This window comes from Platalea leucorodia, assembly GCF_965183815.1.
Source record: "Platalea leucorodia genome assembly, chromosome: 4".
In the NCBI taxonomy this organism is placed as follows: domain Eukaryota; kingdom Metazoa; phylum Chordata; class Aves; order Pelecaniformes; family Threskiornithidae; genus Platalea; species Platalea leucorodia.
In genome coordinates this window covers 15,321,137-15,340,335 of record NC_138826.1, presented here as the reverse complement: position 1 = coordinate 15,340,335, position 19,199 = coordinate 15,321,137, and the positions used below count along the sequence as shown (strand labels likewise).

The 19,199-nt window shown below is 44.0% G+C and overlaps 1 protein-coding gene across 9 annotated transcripts in view; it reads left to right on the top strand.

Annotated features, from left to right (window-relative positions):
* WBP1L (WW domain binding protein 1 like) overlaps positions 1 to 19,199 on the top strand; it is a 63,542-nt gene that overhangs the window by 23,585 nt on the left and 20,758 nt on the right. For 2 of the 9 annotated variants that reach the window (XM_082309562.1, XM_082309561.1), the window contains exon 1: positions 12,481 to 12,737. The exons of the other annotated variants lie outside the window; for them this stretch is intronic. In XM_082309562.1, the coding sequence (XP_082165688.1) occupies positions 12,638 to 12,737 (100 nt within the window). In that variant the 5' untranslated portion in view covers positions 12,481 to 12,637. Of the gene's footprint in view, positions 1 to 12,480; positions 12,738 to 19,199 lie in introns of those variants that run through there. 9 annotated transcript variants of the gene reach the window in all.

Below are 19,199 nucleotides of genomic sequence, written 5' to 3'. Positions count from 1 at the left end.
CCTCAGGGTAGTTCGAAAGCTAGTTGCAGACAATTTGAGAGCAGTACTTTACGCTAATGAGGAAGCAGCAGGGTTGCGCTTCCTCCAGCCTGCCTTGAAAGGAGAAGTACAGAGGCTCAGCTGTTCAGAGCTACACGACTATAAGGCATAATAATAGCTCAAAGACTTTTCTCTAACTACACAGCTCAAGCAGACGCTAACTGCATATTAGGGAACTAAACCTTGTCCAGCATGCTTGATCTGATAGCAAAGCTGCTTGATTCCCCTCTGTTATTGGTCTGGTTTCCAAATTGAGTCCTTCAAGCATCTGTAAGGGTCCCTTTTGGTGCATGGTGGACACACTGAATACCACTGGTTCTCCTGGCTCACTTTGGCAGATAGGAGTTCCATTTCACTAATAAGTTTCTATATTTACTAAAGATTGCTTTAGCTTTTTTGATTGAAACTTTGCTTTGAATTTCCCCAGAATTTGGGGACATTTTTGACGGTCACTTATTTTTCCTTATCGTGACTTCAACTCGTGTGTGAGCTCAGACTTCAATAAATAGTCCTCTCTGTGCTGAAACTCTAAAAGATAAAGTCACGCTGTCAGTTTATGCTGAATTCTTTCCACAAATGGAGTATGTGTTTTAAAAAGTCTTAACATTTTTCTTTCTCATGCCAGACCAGCATTTTAAAGGGACCCTGAAATTTATTATCATTGTCATTATTTTTTTGCTGATGTTAAAACCATCTTCTAAATTCAGTCATCTAAAATTGAAGGGACAGTAAAGATTTTACTGTTTGTATAGTTCACCTTTGGTGTAAGAACTGTATTGCAGCTAGCAAGGAACACACAAAGGCTTAAGAAAAGGTTCTGTAAATGCAGTGTTAGATGTAAAAAAAAAAAAAAAAAAGTATTGATCTAAAATTTAATGAGGAAAGTGAGTAAACGGTAACTCAGTCACTGATACATAGACTGAAAGGGTTTGCTGGTCTTTTGGCTCTCGAGGGAAAAGAACAGAAAACGCACAAACTCCTGGCTGTAATTCTACACGCATTAAAATGAATACTAAATGTAAAGAGGTCAAATTAAAGGAAAAGAATAAGGAAGAAAAAGTTAGAAAATGGTGAAATGCTTCAGTCTCTAGTAAAGTACTAGAATAAATCCCTGAAGGATTTATAAGCATCTCTAAGGCAACAGGAAACGAGCAGTGTGGATTTATCAGGAACAACCTCATGGGACAAAAAATTTAATTTGGTTGATTCAGTGGATGTTTTATAGCCCAACCTGAGTGAGGGAGCACATTGGTTATAGGATGCTGAGTAAGGCTCTGTGTTCAGGATTAAATAGTAATATAGTGTGTTCATTAAGTGACTGTAATATACGCTAAGGAGTAGTCTGTGGTGGTGACTGGGGTCCTGGAGGGGTTTGTTCTGCCTGTTGTTCTGTGACAACAGTTTGGGAGACAAAGAGAAAGCACTTGAGATACAGATGAAGTGTTGTGTGTGTTTTTTAAGACAGGAGAACAACTTGAAGAAATAGTCTGAAGCTTATTTCACTTTTCCTGAAGGAAAAGTGCAGAGTACTTACTGGATGGAGAAAGTCAAATAGAGGGAGTCTGGGATTTTGGGATGTATCAGAAATCGAGTACAGTTGTTGCAAAAAAGCCCACCAAATCTTTAATGATGTAATAATAGAAGTGTCCTACACAGGTATTTTGTAACACTCCATGCTAGGAAGTGACGTGCACCATTTTGGATCCTACATTTTAAGATGTGTTTAAGTTGCAGACTGAGAAGAGCAGTAAAACTATGATTTAATCCTTGTAGCCTATGAAAAAAGACTTCTTTTGTCTTCTGAAAACAGCTTATAGAGGAATGGAACAATTTTCCAGGTGAGCTGAGTTAAGAAGATGACAGTGATCAGTTGTCTTGTTTTTAGTGGAGAAGAAGAAATTACTGCCTTATCTTGCATTACGACCTGAATTAATGGGAAAGAACATCCTAATTTTTAAAGAGCATCGAGCACAGGAGCACATTGGCTGTTGAGACGGTGGGAATGCTAGTGATTGCAGTCATCTTAAGAATAGGTTAGAGAAATGTTGATGCTTTAGGTGCAGCGAATCATTCCCAGAGTAGTTTGACAGGGTGTCTTCTTGAGAAGCCTTTCAGCCTGGTGCCTCTGGGTTTGCATCTTTCATTTTCGAACAGCCCTGACGTTTGAAGCCTGTGTTAAGGAGCAAGTGCTGAAAGGAGGACAGTCCGATGGCCAGTCTGTAATTAAATCCGTAATTAAATCCTGCTCACAAATGTTGCTGTCCGTCCCTAAGTCCTTTATGTATTTTTACCTGGAAGATGTCTCTTTCAATGGTTTGATGACTTTACAAGGTGCAGGTTGGGTCTCTGCAATGAAATCGGTGGGCAGTTTTCTCGCTTGTTTCCAGGACAGGAGAGTTGGTCCTGGTTTTCCAAAGGAGATGTTCAGAATTCCTACTCCCCAAACTACCTGCTTCAAGGGAAAAATACTGCTGTAGGAGCCTACGATGTGTCAGGAGTGAGTATTTCTAAAAACTGAAAATACTTCCTTGCCTTAGAGTTTCTTCATTCAACAGTCACCCACAGGTCCTTGAGCTTTCTGAGTGCTGAGGGTGACATCTATATTGTTCACCTTTTGAAGAAGAAAATAACTGGCTTCTAACAGTGGGGTTTTTTGTTTGGTGTTTTTGGTTTTTGTTTGTTTGTTTGTTTGTTTGTTTTTAAGATTTACTGTTTTACTGTAGTCATGGTAATTAGCACCAGTTACCTTCCCGTAAAAAGGTAGGATGTCAATCAGGTTTTGATTTGTTTTGGTTTTTTTAGACAGATTCATATGGACTATTTGGTTTCTGCTATGGGAGAATTTAAAAGAAAACAACGGTTGCAGGAGTAAGAGGCCACTGGCATTGTGATCTAGAGCAAATGCATGTCTGGAAGCCAGACTCCAACAAGGAGAAAGCAAGTGCTTAGCCTCCTCTCTTTTCCGCAGCCTGCAACCTTGCTGCAGAGAAATGTGTGAAAGAGGTAAAGCAGCGTGGGTCACCCTGTCCTCCTTCAGCCCTGCTACAGCCAGGGGAGTGTCTGCTTTATCTGCCAGTGGAATAACAAGCACTAATGGAAATGATAGCAGTTGGGATAAGATAATACCCATAAAGGCAGGTTATGGTGATCAGCATTTCTTCCCAAGATAAAGCTGAAACGAGTTTTTAATTATTGGGCATTGAACTATATGAAATAAAGCATGCTTATGCACACAAGGGGAGCACACGTTGCCCGTATACCTAAGGGGGAAAGCCTACAGATATCACGAAGGTGGGGGAGCGAGACAGCGGGGTGTTGAAGGTATCTGCCCTTGGAATGGCAAAACCGCCTGGCCTGCAGGTGTGTCGCTGATATTTAGAAACTGGCTGTGAACCTAGGTGCCACCAGCGCTTTTAACGCTTAAGCAAAGTGCAAACTGCGCAATGCCACGGCCGATGCTGAAACATGAGACCCGGACATCGCTTCCTCCCAGCCGCCTGTTCCTTACATGAGTGCCGGCTGTCCCAGGGGCGGCCTCCAGAGGAGCCGAGCCCAACAGGAAATCCTTGGGTAACCGGTGGCAGTTCTGCTGGGCGAAGAAAGAATAGCAATTAGTTGTATTGAGAGTCCAACGGCTGTAATATCTCAAACAACTTTCTAGCACTCTCCCCATTTTACAGTGAGGGAAAATGGCTGCAGAGAAGGAAAATGCAGCAGGATGGAGGGAGCTGGTGATGGGAGGCATTGAATTTTTTGCCCGGTATGCTTATATCAAACCAACTTTATTTGTAGCTGGAAACCTACATCTGTGAGCTCTCTGCTTTACGTAGATTGTGCTTTCTGAGGGCTCTCCTGTTTGAGGCAATCCCAAAAGCTCTCCCCTCCAGCTGGCAGAGCAACAAAGCATGTGGCCTTTTGGGGAGTTTTTCTTGTCTTCCTGGTAAAGAGGTGGGCCAAAGCAGAACCAGTACTACAACAGGGGAGAGGTTAGGCTTTAAGGTCTTTTTAGTTCCTGCTGTTTCACAGACGTGGGTAAACTCAGCTTGAAACTGCACTTAACCATACACTATGCTGGTTTGTTTATTCCTTGTTTTTGTTTACTCATCATGTCAAAATAGAGATGAGTTCGTATTTTGCTTCCAAGTACTTGGAGAGATCCTAAGCAACACAGTAATTCAAGTTAGAAAAGACGAGCTTGTGTTTAAGATGAGGTTTTCTGAAGTGGTTTTTCCCTAAAGTTGCATGTTTAAAGAAGATTTTAACCATGGAGGTTAAGATCTGATAGCTCTCTCAGAGTTTTGTCTAGTGATTTAAAAGTGATGTCTTTAAAACTGTTGTGCTGTGATCTTTTAAATGCTTGTGGTATTGAGCTTTCTTAATAGTTAAACTTGTGGTTTCCTTTAATTCTTCACTTTGGTTGTATGAAGATATATGTACGTGATCTTTAGTGCTCTTCATTTTGGGAAAAGGAGAAGTCTTCCTGTCTTTTTGCTAGTCAGACTATGCCATGTGGAAGGCCTTTCCTCATGTTTGTGCCAGGCTCTAACCACAAACTTCAAGCCTCAGCCTACCTGTAGCAGTTCAGATGAGTTTACTTCTCTGCTCGGTAACAGAAATCCTGTAAAACTCCAGGTACTGCACAGCCCATCGGGTTAACTGTCAGACTTTTAATTTTGGGAGTACTGTATTGTGATCCATGTGTATTTTCTAAGAGGAAGGAGACTCAGTTAAACCAGTTGTTTGTGGTCTGTGTACTGCAAATCCAATCATCTGTGCAACCCAGAACCCACCTATCGATGGGGATGTGGGTGCCACGGCAGGGCCTGGAGTGTAAAGTCCAGGGATAATAGCAGGAAAGTGCTTGAGGCTGCAGATCCATAGGGCAGTTTGAGGACCTTTTTTGCCTCAGCATAACCTATGTGATATTGCTCTGCTGTGTAATATTATTGAGCCACAATATCCAGCAGCGTGCTCAGAAAGAGGCAGCTGCTGATGTCCCTTTTTTTTCCCCAAAGGATTTCCCAGAAAATCAGTTTCTCTCAAGAAGGGTATAGACCATGTAGAAGTGGTGCTCTGCTGGAAACAGAAACTTAATTCTCAGAACTCAATAAAAGAACCTCTTTCTTGTAAAATGAGCTGAGGAAAACAAGGCTGCTGGTATTTCGGGGGCTTTTCTATATTTCTTCAAGATGTAAATTTAATCTCAGAAAAGACCAGCGAACTTCAGAAAGATCTGACCAGGCTGTATGAATAACAGATCCCCCAGCAAAGACTTACATGACGTGATTTTAACCAATTGCGTACCTCTTGTCAGGTTAACTAACTGCACCGTTCCTGAAGAAAGAGCTGAGCATCTTGGGGCAATTGGATGCCCATTTGACACCACTGTTTCTGAACAAAGTCTGGTTTTCAGGTTTATAAGAAAAGCAGCGGAGGTTAACATCAAAATACTTCCTAATTTGCAGGGATATCATTGCTTCAAATTACATGCATCTGTACACATGTGATTACCTATCACATGTGCTGTCTATTCACATCTCTCTGGGCGTTTTCCATGGTCAACATGCCTATGCCTCATGTGCAAGACTGGATTTTATCCGAACAGTAGCATTTTGTGTAGTGGCACTTAAGAGAATTGAAAAGGGGCAAAAGGCCATGACCTTTCTTGGGTTTTGGCTTCTTGCTCGTGGTGATGTGATGCAATTTGGCTGATCCCTGACCCTCTTCTCCTGCTCCAGACTTCTGTCTTAGGTATATCTTGGTGATGAAGTGCCATGTAACCGCCCTTATCTTCAGTGGGTTCTCTGTTCTTAGGGCTGGTGCTATTTAAACACATCTGCAGGCTGGGAGAGATCAAGTCCTGCTTGATCTGCAGGGGGGCTTGTTTCTCTCACAGTTGGGCCCAGCAGTGGCAATGCTGCATCCCAGATAATTGCTCCATGTATATAAATATCCTTCTCTTTGAGGACTTGTAAGTTAAGATGGTCTGCTGTATAATTGCCTATTACCTTAGACCCCGATGAAAAAAATCCCTCTCGTAGGACCACAGAGGCTCATTTGGAGCAGCATTATCCCATGAAATCTAGAAGCAATAGAAGAGTAAGGAAGAAGAAAACCTTAAAATCAGTGCTAGTTACCCCAGCACTAGTGCTGTTAGCTTTGGCAAATCCTGTCTCAACAATAAAGCCAGCTGCCATTTTGGCATCAAGACAGACAGACTTGGCATCAGCCCCTCTGGCACCAAAAAAATGCTTCGTGGGAGCTGGCACCAACACTGTGAAACAAGGGTAAGGCCCAAGGGAAATGCTAAGCAGATGCGAGATGAGCTTTAAAAATAGTGAGTTGCTGTCATTTGGGGAGACAACAAATATCACTTCTAAGAGTAGGGCATCTAAGATGTCTGTCAAGGTTGTCCTGGTAAGCAACTTTGGGACAATGCTGTCTCCTATGATGATGTGACCAACGGACGCCCACAGGCTGTATTTTCGGCACCCACATGGTACAAGACTCTAAAACTAGAACAGACACTTACCGTCTTGATTCCACCTTTGGGGGATCTTGTTACTGTCTGCAGGCTCTGCCTTCTTCCCTGTCTGGAGCAGATCATCTCCTCTTGAGCCATTACCAAAGGTCCTGTTTGCATACTCGGGCATAAGGAAAACAAGAGCTGTAGTGCCAAAAAGCAAGGAGCCAGGCTAGTGTCCCTGTACCACCCCGGACACACTAGTCCTCCTGGAGACAGTCTCGTCAAATGTTTAACAGCTGAACTCCCCCCTCCCTCCTCCTTCTCCCCCTCCCAGCAGGCTCAGAGAAAGCCGAGTAGGCTTTCCAGTGACTTCATTACCTACTCCAGACTAAAACTGAAGCCTGACATCGGTGCCCAAAACCTGGGAACGCTAAAGGGACAGAATCGACCCTGTCTCCACTGAAGCAGTTAGTGTCACCTCTGAATAGGGCAATTTCAACTCTTTAGTCCCCCTCTGCCTCAGTGGTGAAGGACTGTAAAGCTTTTTAAGACCTCTGGGCTTGAATGGCAGCCCTGGGTATTGAAACAGTGGTCATACAAAATAGATGATGCAAATAGTCTTTGGCGTTGCAATTACATTGGCTTGGCCACAACTCTGCCGCTGTGAAGAAAAGCGCGCTGGACCCGTGGCTATCATTTGCTCCTCCTTGGGGAAAAAGCAGTGGGAAACAATGTCACTGAGGGCTGGAAATTTCAAGCTACACTTAGCAAAAACTATTTTGGTCTCGGAGAAGGAGCCTGGACTTTTCATTGCCACCACTCTCCCATCAGCTAAACAGCAGAGTAGGTAGGAGTGTCTGGAACAGCCTGGATGTGGCCTCTTCTGTCTCCTCTGTCAGATGGGTGTTGGAGAGAGACGACTCTTGGGTATCTCTTCCACATCCACCCCTCGTCTGCTCCCTGCCCTTTCTTGAGTGCCCTTCTTATGATAGCTTAATACAGAAAGCAGCTTCAGAGGAGACATTGCTTGCTTCACAAAAGTGCCAAGGAAAGGTTTGCTGTTGGTATTTCTACACCCACATACGAAAAGTGAAGAGGAGGACAGGCTTCTGCTGAAATACCAGGTGACAGAGTGGATAGTGGCTTCCTCTGCAATGTCCGGTCCCCCGCTTTGGTTCAGGGCTCACGCATGGCTTTCAGGTGGAGGATGTGGCACATATTTGCACTTGTCTGCTTAGCTGACAATTAATGTTCAGGATTCAGTTGGAATCAAGATTCGATTGGAATCGAGCAGGAGCTGTTGCCACTGGGGCTCTCTGCAACACTGAGCGCGTTTTGAAGTGCACAGTCGCTTCCTCCCTGGTTAACTAGTTACTCAGAGACAAAGACAGGTGACAGCAGTGAGGCTGAAATGCAATGTCCTTATTTGCTTATCTTGATTTAGTAAGCTGCAAAAGTTTCTTGCACTTCTAAACCACTGAGCTGACAGAAGCAGTGACAGGCTGCAGGGAAGGGGGACCTGCCCAAGGACAGATTCCTACCGCTGCAAGCCCTTGTGCTTCATTGCACGTTAAAATGTATTGATCCAGCAGACTGGTTGCAGCACTGGCTCACAAGCCAGTTCCAACATGTATGGTGTCTTTTCCTGCAGTTATTCTTTGCTCTCTCTAAACAATGATTAAGTCGCTTTGGCCTGACAAACATTAAATGGAAGTGACTTCAGTGTCCTTGCTTTATAGCTGAACCGCACACAAATTGGGGGACCCACTTTACCCTACTCCTAAATAATACAGTAGTAATAGACACAGTGGGTCTGGAAGGTTTGTTTTGGACCACGTGTCCCCCAAGCAATAGAGTAGATACTCTAGGTCCTGTAGGTACCGGGAAATTATCAGACTGAGCTGTTCCTGTTTGTCCTCTGGAATGTGTTGATGATGTTCTTTGTAGACAGTGCCAATGCTATATGTTACATGAACCCGGGGCACCTGCTCCCCACATTGGAAAGTCATCATGTTCTTGTAGTGGTGCTGTTAGGGTGGGGCAGTGGCCCTTCACTCTTCAGGAATTGGCGACAAGTGGGCAGATTTTGCAGGCAGGTGGCCAGCCAGAAATGGTTTCCAGGCAGATCTAGCATTGCATCACTGTTCCAGCATTGGTGATCTCCCAGTGTCTCACGCTGGTTTTACTAGTGAAGAAGCCCCTTTAGAACATTTGCTGTCAAGGCAGATAGAGCTTGGTTGTTCCTGGATGTTGTCTTATTCTAGAGAAACAGAGATCTGCTTTTATGCTTTTCTGTATGTTTCTTTTCCTTTTTTTCTTTATTCCCAGAGCCATCCCCAGGATGGCAAAAGAGAAAGTCACCCTCATTCGAGTTGCTTCTGTCACACTTTGTTTCGAGTGCCTGACAGACCTACGTAGTCTCAGTTCTAGCACCCAGTGCTGTGGGCCGACTAATGAAAATGGATAGCTGATGCTCCAGGGACGCTTCTGTTACCAACATGAAAATAACAGAGTGCACAAGTGGAAGAGTCATTAGATGTCATTCCAACTTTATGGCCAACCTGTATATATATAGCTGCAGAACCATGGTATTAAAGTTTAATTGAGGGGATATTACACACCACCCATATTTATGGTTCAAAACCTCTCCCTGCCTAGGACTCTAATAATGGAGCAAGTGAGAGTAGCCTTGTGCTTCAAGCCCGACACATTTGGGCTACGCAACTTCAATTTTTGTTCCAATCGTGTTGTCATAACTGGATCATCTAAAGGTCAAGCTGTCTCCTCAGAGGGTATCAAAATGGATATTGTATCTTGCTGAGTTACTAAACCTGCTTGCAAGCATCTCCCATCAAACATGGAAAGCGACTCTAAAATGGCCCAAACAACTTCCATCATCTCCTTCAGTTGCATGCTAGTATCTGAGGTCACAAGGCACAGTGTGTGTTGGGCTTGTGAAGGCGTCAAGCAGCATCCTTTGCTTGACATCATGTTTGGGGCAGATGGCATGTTCAGGAGAGCAGTACTACAGACTGATAAAGCCTGGAGGTCTTTATTCCCTCTTTTTAAAGAAACTTGCTCACCATTATCCTGTAGTGGGATCCGCACTGACATGCCAAAAAAAGGATGGTTGGTGGCTGCCTAAGCAAGCAAATTTTCAAAATAAAGTAGATCACATAATCTGTCCTGACATTAGCCCTGACTTTTCAGAGCTCTCAAGAGATTCATCTACAGAGAAACTGTAAAAACTTGCATTTGCTCTCTTTGCTATATCTTGGTCATAGATGGGTGGCCTTTGCAGATGTTAAACTCCACATTCGTATAAAGGAACTGAAACCCATGAGGAGCCTGCCTTAGAGCTGCTCTTGCTTTCATTAAAATAATTATTATTTCAGCTCTGGTTGCCCCCAAGCGGAGAGCAATAGAAAATTAGAAAGGTTTTGGAAATGGGCAATGAGCAGCTGAAGGCTTTGGGAAAAGATTTTACATTAAGAGGATGGGAAGATTGATATCTTTTATAAGAAGATAGCTAACAGGTACAGAGTAATGAATGAGTGAGAAGATGGATGGGGACTTCTGTTCCCACCTGCTAATAATATGAAAGTCAGATTAGAAGGTGGTGAATTCACTCCTGATGAAAGGAACTATTTGTTCACAACCACTGTCTGTGAAACTCATTACCACAAGACAAAGCATTGGGGCAAGTACTTATGAACTTAAAAAAAAAAAGAGGAGGGGGTAAAATGATATCAGCTGGAATATCCAAAGCAATTGCAAAGATTAGGAGAACCTAGGTGTTTTGAAAAGGCTCTAAGTGTATCGATTAGGGTATTCTAAAGGTATGAGCTAACTCGTCCAGCTTTTTTTTTGGTTTTGCCCCTCTGTTACTGGCCACTGTCAGTCGGAGACTGCAAGAGAGGGTGGCTGCTGCTGCTGCAGTCGAATGTGGCAATGTGTGCTTGCAAACCACCTTTTTTGCATCAGTCTTTCCAGGATTGCTAAATTCACACATAAATTAGGATGCTTTTGCTTTTCCACTAAGTTACTGCCTTTGATAGTCCTTCACAACTTGTCTTAGATCTGGAATGACGCTTCGCCTTTTGAGTACGTGCTGGGGGAGAGGCGGGTGGTTAAAGTTAGATTCCTTCTGACAGTAGGGATTTAGAAATTGCTGCATTGGCTCAGCCCTAGGATCTGCCTAGTCCAGGGCTCCGGATAGCAACAGCCAAAATCGGATATTTCAAAGGACAGTGTGAGGCCACAGAACAGATTACTAAAACAGAAAGCTGCCCTTTTATATCACCAGTGTTTGTCCATGGAATTGGAAAAGCAAAGGTTGAGAGTTTGTTTGATCCAAGAGCACAAAAGCTGGAAAATCCCGTTGCCTGGCTGATGCTAGTTAACACTGATGTTTTGTATCCTCCAGGAAATTACTTATGTGCCTGTTCTCTCTTAGGAAAAACAGAGATGTGCTTACCTTAAACGGCAAGTTTATGTGGTGGCTTTAAGTTGATGTAAAAATAAGTAATACTTGTGTATGGTCTCACAGCCTAATTGTGTAGAGGACACCCACAGTGGGATTCTCGTTTGGTAAATAACCCGGGGCTGGGCTGGGCTGGGAGGAGGCAGCAGCAGTGGTCACTGAGGGGTTTTGACATGTGGAAAATGGGTGTCTTTTTCTGACACTGCTGCAAGCTATCTGGCATTCTGGTTTTTTTTTTTCTTTCCTTTTTTTTAAACTTTTTTTTTGCTGCTGTTGCAAATTAGCATTTGTAAGAATTAGATGTGGTTTCTCTCTCTCTTCTGAAGTCCTGAAATTATTGTTAAAACTGCTACTAAAAAAGGGATTCAGTGAACTCTCTGTGGAAGAAAAAAAAAAAAAAAAGTATATTCCTTCTCTCGTCAAATATTTTAACGTGTTGAGCTCCAAAAGCCAAAGAGGCCAAGAGCAGGGAGAGTTGCCCCTCTGTCAAATATCCCTGGAGCTGCTGCTGGGGCACGTGGGAGAGGCGGTGGTGTCCCGGTCCCCCCTGATGGACGAGGACAGCTGCTGATTGCAGAGAAGCCCGAAAAAAAGAGGTTGCTGAACTTTCAAAGTGGAGGTAGAAAAGGGAGTTAAATTTAGATTACCTTCTGCAGTGTCATCTCCTACACCGCTGTGGAACTTGCTGTACTCCTTGCTTGGGAGAGGACAAACAAGACATGCCATCCTGGGCACCAGATGATAAATTTGTTTATAAGGCTTAATTGCCCCTTGGCATGAAAATGTGAAATGAGCTCGAGTAGAATGAGAAACCGTCCGTTGGGGCGAGTTGTGTTTTCCTCGGGGAGAGGTGGATTAAAATGTCTTCCTATCACCTGTCTGACGCTGGAGAGGCCCAGTCCTGATCCTACCCAAATCAGGGGGGTTGGTGCTGTTTCTTTAGTGGGACGGCTGGTATTTGGCGGGGCCGAGAGTTGAACAGTGCTGTAAGAGCTGCTCAGGAAAAATGGAGCCGCGGTGGTAGGCAGAAGGCACGGGAGTGCTTTGGATCCGTGAAGGCTTCACCCCGGTGCCCAGGGTCTGGAGGTACTCGGAGGAACCACACTGGTTGCTCCTCGGGCCCCAGTGCTGTTCAGCAAGCAGCATCAAACTTAGCTTTCTCCTCACAAATAGATTAAATGTCTATTTTTGCTTAGCGAGATTTAATCATCACTGAGGAGGTGTCAGCTCTTGCCAATGTTTTTAATAGATTCCCCTCCACTCGCAGCATCCAGTTAGCAGGGAGGAGAGCGCTTCTGCTCCGCCACGGCTCCCTGCCAGGGTCCCGCACCGGCAGCGCTGCCCAACAGCACGCAGCTCCCGTTTGCAGCCAGCTGCCTGGTGTTACCCAGTAGCTCTCTTAAGGTTCAGGGCTTTTTTTTTTTTTTTTTTTTTTGGTTTATTTTTTTTCAGAACTGCCCGACCTGATGTCATTTCCCTCTTGCAAACACCCCGGCTGGGCTGCGTCTGAGATATGTCACGGGGAGTGGGAGGAGGAGGAGGGGGAGCCAGCGAGTGCCTGCAGTGTCCCAGGACCCTGTTTACTTAGCATTCCCAGCCGAGGAAGCCCTGGTTTAAATAGGATCGGAGGAGCGGGCTGCCCACAGCAGATGAGGAAATGGTCACTGTGGGGTTTTAAATTCCTGCCTTCCCAGGCGCTGGTGCGGAGGATGAGCCTGCAGAATGCCTTTCCTCCTGGGTCTCAGACAGGTAACCAGCTTCGGTGTGGTGGGAGCCGCTTGCTCAGGTGGAGGATGGGACTGACTGCTTTTATTTTCATCCCCCCCGCCGCCTAAGGAGATGATTTCTGACTTTTTCCCAAAACAGAACCGTACAAACAGCGCTTCCCCACCCGTGGCGTTTCATCGGGGAGCGTGGTAGCATGAGAGCCGCTTTTTATGCGCGAGGAAGGAGCAAAACTGCGAGCTGGGGAGAGAAACTCTGTTGTTGTTGTAGGCTTTGCGGCAGGGCAGCTCTTTGTGGCGTGCTCCTGTGCAGTTTTTGTTTGGTTGGGTTTTGGGGTACTTTCCACAGTCCTTAATATGGAATTGTGTTTACATTGCTTAAAAACATGCCAAACTTTGAACCGTTTTCTTGTGCGGGCAGTATGTTGAGTGTTAAACTGTGGTTTTAAACAACAAAAAAGGAGACATATATACCTCATCTCTGACAAAGATCACCAGACGGAAAATGGCAATGTGCTGTGACCCCCGGCTCGGTGACTTTTTAATTGTTCTGGGAGAGTTTAAGCTTGAACAAGAAGCTTGGGATAATTTAATAGCTGGTAATGTCGAGCAGAATGAGAAACGGTAGCAACTGCCCAGCTGCTCCACGCTGGAGGAGGTGCCAACTATGTGTTCCTGGGCTCGGGGAGAGCAAACCCTTTTTTTGGTCTGGGAGGCACGTCTGGAGGGGAATCGAACTGTAAACTCTTTCCAGCACTGCTGGGATCTGTAATCCACAATAAATAGATATTGCATGATATCAGAGCGCTGCTTGCAGTTTCTAATTTAGAATTACAAATTCAGGATCGGACTGCAGCATGTTTTAAACTACCTACTTTCAGTTGTTTAGAAATGAAGGCAAAAGGACTCACAGCACACTGCTGAGTAAACAGTGCTGTTTCTTTTTTCTTATCAGTTCAGTTTTTGGTGAAATGCAGCTCCCCCCCCTCCCTCCCACCCTGCTGAACAGAAAACAGTTTTACCTAAGAAACTACCTCTAGCACAATGACCTTCTGTAATTGAATGCAACAGCTATAATAATAGTTCACTTGTTAGCACTCTGGGCAAGGAGACTTTCCCTAAAACCTCAGAACTGAACCAAGGAGAAAAATTCAGGCACAAAGGCGCTGAATGGCTTTAGGTAACTCGACTCGCAGTGAGACATAGCTGGCTTAAATGTTGAGATTGCTCGAGTCTCACAGGTGTGTTTTTCTCTAAAGTTCCTATTTCTAAATTAATCTTTTTATTTTAGAGACGTGTGTGGGACAACTGAGGTGCTGCATAAGGTGAAAAAACAGAAGTTAGGTGTAATTCGGCTTCATTTGCTCAAACCGCGAACGTCTGGTTATCTCCCTGGGCTGGATGGTACTTTTCTCTCTGCTTGTAACTTTTCGGCATCGATACAGAGGCATTTACAGGAAGCAGAAAAAAGGTGTTGCCTCAGGATCACAAGAGCAAAGCTCTTGACTATTTTTATCCACTGATGAGGGATATAGTGGGAAAGAGCTGCTTGTGGAGCTGCTTGAACTTTTCTTAGTTTTACTCATTTTGAGTTTTAATGATTTTTAGACTTAAAAAAAAAAGTCTAAATATTTGTGATTGTGTCCTGCATGCAAATAGTATTCAGAAATTTCTTTTTCCACTTCTAAAAGAGCGGACAAAAAGGGTTGTTAGTGAACAGTGCTAGTTAATTAAACGTGTGGGAGGAACTCAGGAACATCTCGTCACGCATCCGCCTCTATTGTCTCTCGGGTTTGCACGTTTGCACTCGGACTGTAGACACTTGGTTGTCTGGGATGTCCTTTGTTGTTGTTGTTCCTGCTCCACACGAGGGGTGCTGATCCTGGGGTGCCCTCCCATGAGCTGCACGGCGAGGATGAAACCATGACAAGGACGAAACGGTCGCGGTGAGAGCCTCGGCTCCCCGGGACAGGCACCCCTTGTTCACTGCTGCACCGCACTGAACAACTGGTTCCCCTGGATCTGCCTTCACTTCTTTGGGACCCAGTGGCATTGCAGCACGGCAGACGGGCTGCCGAATGCATGATAAAAATAGGGTGTTTGGTTTGGGTTTTTTTGCTGCTGTTGCAGTGGGGATGGCGTTTAAATGCCTAAAAAGCCAGGTCAGCGCTATCTGACATCAGTGCAATGTGGGTGTTTAAAGCTCCCGTCCCAGGAAACATGGTTGTAGAGGATCTCAGCTTTCAGTTTTTAGTGAGCATTTCCTCTTAGGGTTGCAGGTGGAAGCTTGAACATTCATCTAGTTCACTGCATAAATGTAGAAGGAAAAAAAAAAAAAAGGTTAAAATGTTGGATTCCTAACCTTTTCAGTTTTAACTCTTTGAAGTTTTCAGTGTTCTCAACTTCTTGGTGGTTTAAAACAACAAAACACAAGGCAGCCTCCTCAAAGCTGTAATTTCCTAGACGCGTCTATCTTTAATGTGAAAGGGTTGGGACTACCGCTGGGAAGCTTCTAGCAAGGCATGAGGGAAGTAAACACTTTCATGTGGGGCTTAAAATGCGAATGTGCAGTTCCTGGAGTCTGAAAGTGAAACTTGCGATAAACAAAAATGAAACCTGCTCTTACTGAAATATATCAGTGTCCACTATCTGTGAAAGGACAGTGTTCCTGTAAAGATTGTTGGGGTATTTCTCCAAGATAAATGGATGCAACAAACCAATTTGTTCCTCAGATAAAGATTAATAAACCTCAGAGGTTCTGCATCCGCTGGGGGTGAAGATGGGTCTGCTGTAGCTGATTAATCATGGTGATTTAAATATAATTCTCCTGATGCTGGCATTAGCGAAGCAATAAATGTTGTGGATTAGAATTCCCATTTTGGAGATCTTTATTGTGCCTGGGACAGCTCAGAGGCATGATTCCTCCCCCACTTATTATACTTTTAAGTATTTGGATGTTTGCACTTAACACATTTTTTTCCACATTCAGCAAAACAGAATTTGTGGTGGGTGTCTTACGAAGAAATGTCCAGATTTGATTTATTTCGTGGCCTCAGTTGTCTGTCGTAAGGCAGGCTTACAGGAATTTATCCCCTGTTGTGCTGGCAGGGGCTGGCACCCGAGGTTCCAGTAACTCCCAGCAATTGAAAAGCCAGTTTCATCTTTACCAATCTTACGTGCTTTTGTTAAATTGAATCCACCAAAGGCATGGCACTTGCTTAGATGGTGGATTTTTGCTTTTACATTCCAAAGGACTAACAAGTGTTTTTGTTTATGAAGATGGGAGAAGGACCGGAGGCTTCGGGGTGGGCATCAGTCCTGAACTGGCCTGGTGATTCAGGGTTCCCCTGCAGTTCTGCCTATCCTTGCTGCAATCCCACCTGCTGTCCTTCTCTGAAAGGATCCAGTGATTTTTTTATTTAAGATGAATTTTGGTTAGGAACTAGGTGGCAGCTGGCAAACCAGGAGTGGTGGTAAACCCTATGGTAAGATTTGGCATTGCAGCCTAATGTTTTCAGTAGAAGTTTTAACCTACTACCACTTGAGTCTCTTATCTGACAGAGATGCTCATCTGCTTTGGTAGCTTTGTGTTTGCATTCTCATGAGCTGTTGCTGATGGGCTTGGCTAACCAACACTAGTGATAGTCTGATATGTAAGTTTGAGTAAAAGCCAAGTGGTAACTCATAAATAGTGGGTATCAAATACAGTTTTTCCTGTTGGAAAAACATTCTGTTACTCTGGGTGCTTAAAGAATATATATAGTTCAAATACTGATTGCAAGTTACTCAAAATACATATTTTTAATACATTTTTCTGAAGATTGTGTCACTTGCTTAAATCCATCCTGCCTTGTTATTATCGGTGCAGCTGGGTACTGAAAGCAAAGGACCACTGCCTGCGAGTAATGAGATTAGTGAAATAACTAGGTCAGGATTTTTTTTTTTTTTTTTTTTTTTAATTATTAAATAGATGCTTATTACCGAAGTCCCCTATGAGAGCTGTGAAACCAGAAGGTCTGGAGCGGTCACAGGTTGAGCCCAAGTCCTGTTAAAACCTGTAGCATCTTGCCCTCTGGCAGATGCCAGCTTGGCAGTCTCCCTTCAGCCTGCTGCTGGGCTTTTCACTGTGTCCCACTGTTTGTATGCCTGTTATTCAGTTCCTTGCTCACCCCTGTCATTCCATTATTAATCCCCATCTCTTCCAGTTCAAATAGTAATTTGCTATGTAGTGCCTTGACAAATGCTGTACAGAAATTTGGAGAGAACAGGAAATTAGACTAGGTCTAAAAAACCTGGCTAGCCTAGAATAGAGGAATGGCATATAACCTGCTGCCAGTAAATGCAAGTCACATTTCAAAGTGTTTTCCAGGGTGGCTGGGTATTACCAAGGTTAGGATGAATACTCTGGCAGGCTGAATGACGCACAGAGGCCATATAAATGGAAGGTGCTCATATTTAGGGTAATGGAGGCCAGATTTCTGTGGAAAGAGGAGACAGAGCAAAAAGCTAAAATGGTTATTAGATCTCCATGATATCAGCCACTGCCGGTTTTGGTTACCTGGTTGATGCCAGCTGAGGAGTCATCTTTTGTAGGTAGTTCACTGCCAACTATGCACTTTTGAGCGTGGGCTGTGGTGCTTGTTGCTGCAGTTGCACGTATTAATTTTCAGCTTGGAAAATAGCCACACTGGTCTGGAATTTGCTCATCTTCATCTTTCTCCTTTTTGACATAGCAACAATGTTCCCAGGTTAACTGCTCACTTTAGAGACTAGAAAAGTGTGAAGTGCCTTGATCCTTTTGTTGTAATGGTACTCCACTGTCAATCAGTTCTCATTTCCCTCCATTTCCTACCTTGGCTTCAGATGCAATAAATCCCAACAGATTTACGGGCATTAAACCCAACCATTCAGTGCTGAAAACCGTTACAAAATTAGGATAAGGATAATTCCATCCTTTCTTGCAGCGAGGGACAGTTCAGGCAACCTACAGACCTCCATGAATGCCACCTGTCTCGATCACGCCCCAAATTTTGACCTTCAATTTGTCACATAGACCTCCAGCAAACATCCAATGTTAAACTGGAAGGTAGAGAACATAATTGGCTTTTTTTCCTGGCACTGACATTAATGTTTGCTGTAGCTTCAGATGTGACAACATATGGCACTGCCCTGAGTTCTCTTATACCTACCACTGCTGGATATTTTAAGGATTATTTGTAAAAGCCCTTGACAGCAGAAGTGTGCTACTGGCAGAGTTGCCAGCATGGTTGTGGGTTTATCACAAATGCTAAATATCAACAAGAAAATAAGTAAAAAAACTATCTTATTTTTATTCAAACAAAGTTGCTTTATAAAGTTTGACAAGTGAAAACTAATCCAAAACGCCACATCTAAAATATGAAGAGACTCTCCAAACGCACCAAGGTGAGGTCTTCCCAACTCAGCCAGTTTGATGAGAAAGAGCCTGCACCAGACTTAACAAGTGGCCTCTGCTGGACTGGATGGGGAGAGAACAAAGACTCCAGGACTGCAGAGCCTTCTCCTGAAAGCTCCCGGCTTTGGAGTGTGCGTCAGGGATCCAGTGAGCCCAGTTCCTCAGATCTGCGTCAGCTCTTAGGATGGTGCCAAGGAGGCAGTGATGCACATGCAGCCTAGAGTACGTGCTGCTTTACAGGACAAAGCCAGTCCCTTGAAATTAGCTGGAAATCTCCTAGGCTTTGCAGGTGGGAGATAACGGATGGCATGTTCAGGCTTCTTAGTTGCAAAACAGGAATATTCTGCCCTAATGGAGTTGAATGCACTCTTTGAGAGCAGGCTTGTGTAGATGCTGCTTAGTAATCCTGTCTGGAGGCGCCTACAGTTAGCTGAATAAAGGCTGATGGAGAGGGATGTGCTTGCCTGGACAACAAGAAAACAAGACTGTCCTTCAGCAGGGAAGCCTGCGCTGGAATGTGATAGCCATTGGCTATTGGGGAAGAAAGTGCTTTCAGAAAGAAACCCTCCCCCTTCCTTCTTTTTGTAAGACTACCTAAAAAAACCCAACAAAACCTCTTTGTAGTAGTTTGATAAAAACTCCATGCTGCTAAGAACGATTAAAAATTATCATTACAAGCACTACTTGAAATGGAAACTAGAAACAAAGGCAAGCCAATAAAATGTGAGTGCTCCAATGTTGCTGCTCGGAGATTTTTTTTATCCCCATATATACTTTTCTTACCTATAAAGCTACTCTTTCAGTCCTGTGCCTTGTCCATGCCTGTTGGCGTGACAGAGGAAATAGCGTGCTTTCATAGCACAAGCACTTGTGGTATTGTTTCCAGGAGACATTTAGGCTATAGATAACTATATTGCTGATATGTCTTAAGTAGTTACTGTTTAGCAGCATATGACACAAAGAACGAATGGGAGAAGGAAGTAGAAATAATACAACACTGATGGTATGAAAAGTACAGGCTGGGATTTAATTAGAAATTGAAGCCTGATCGAA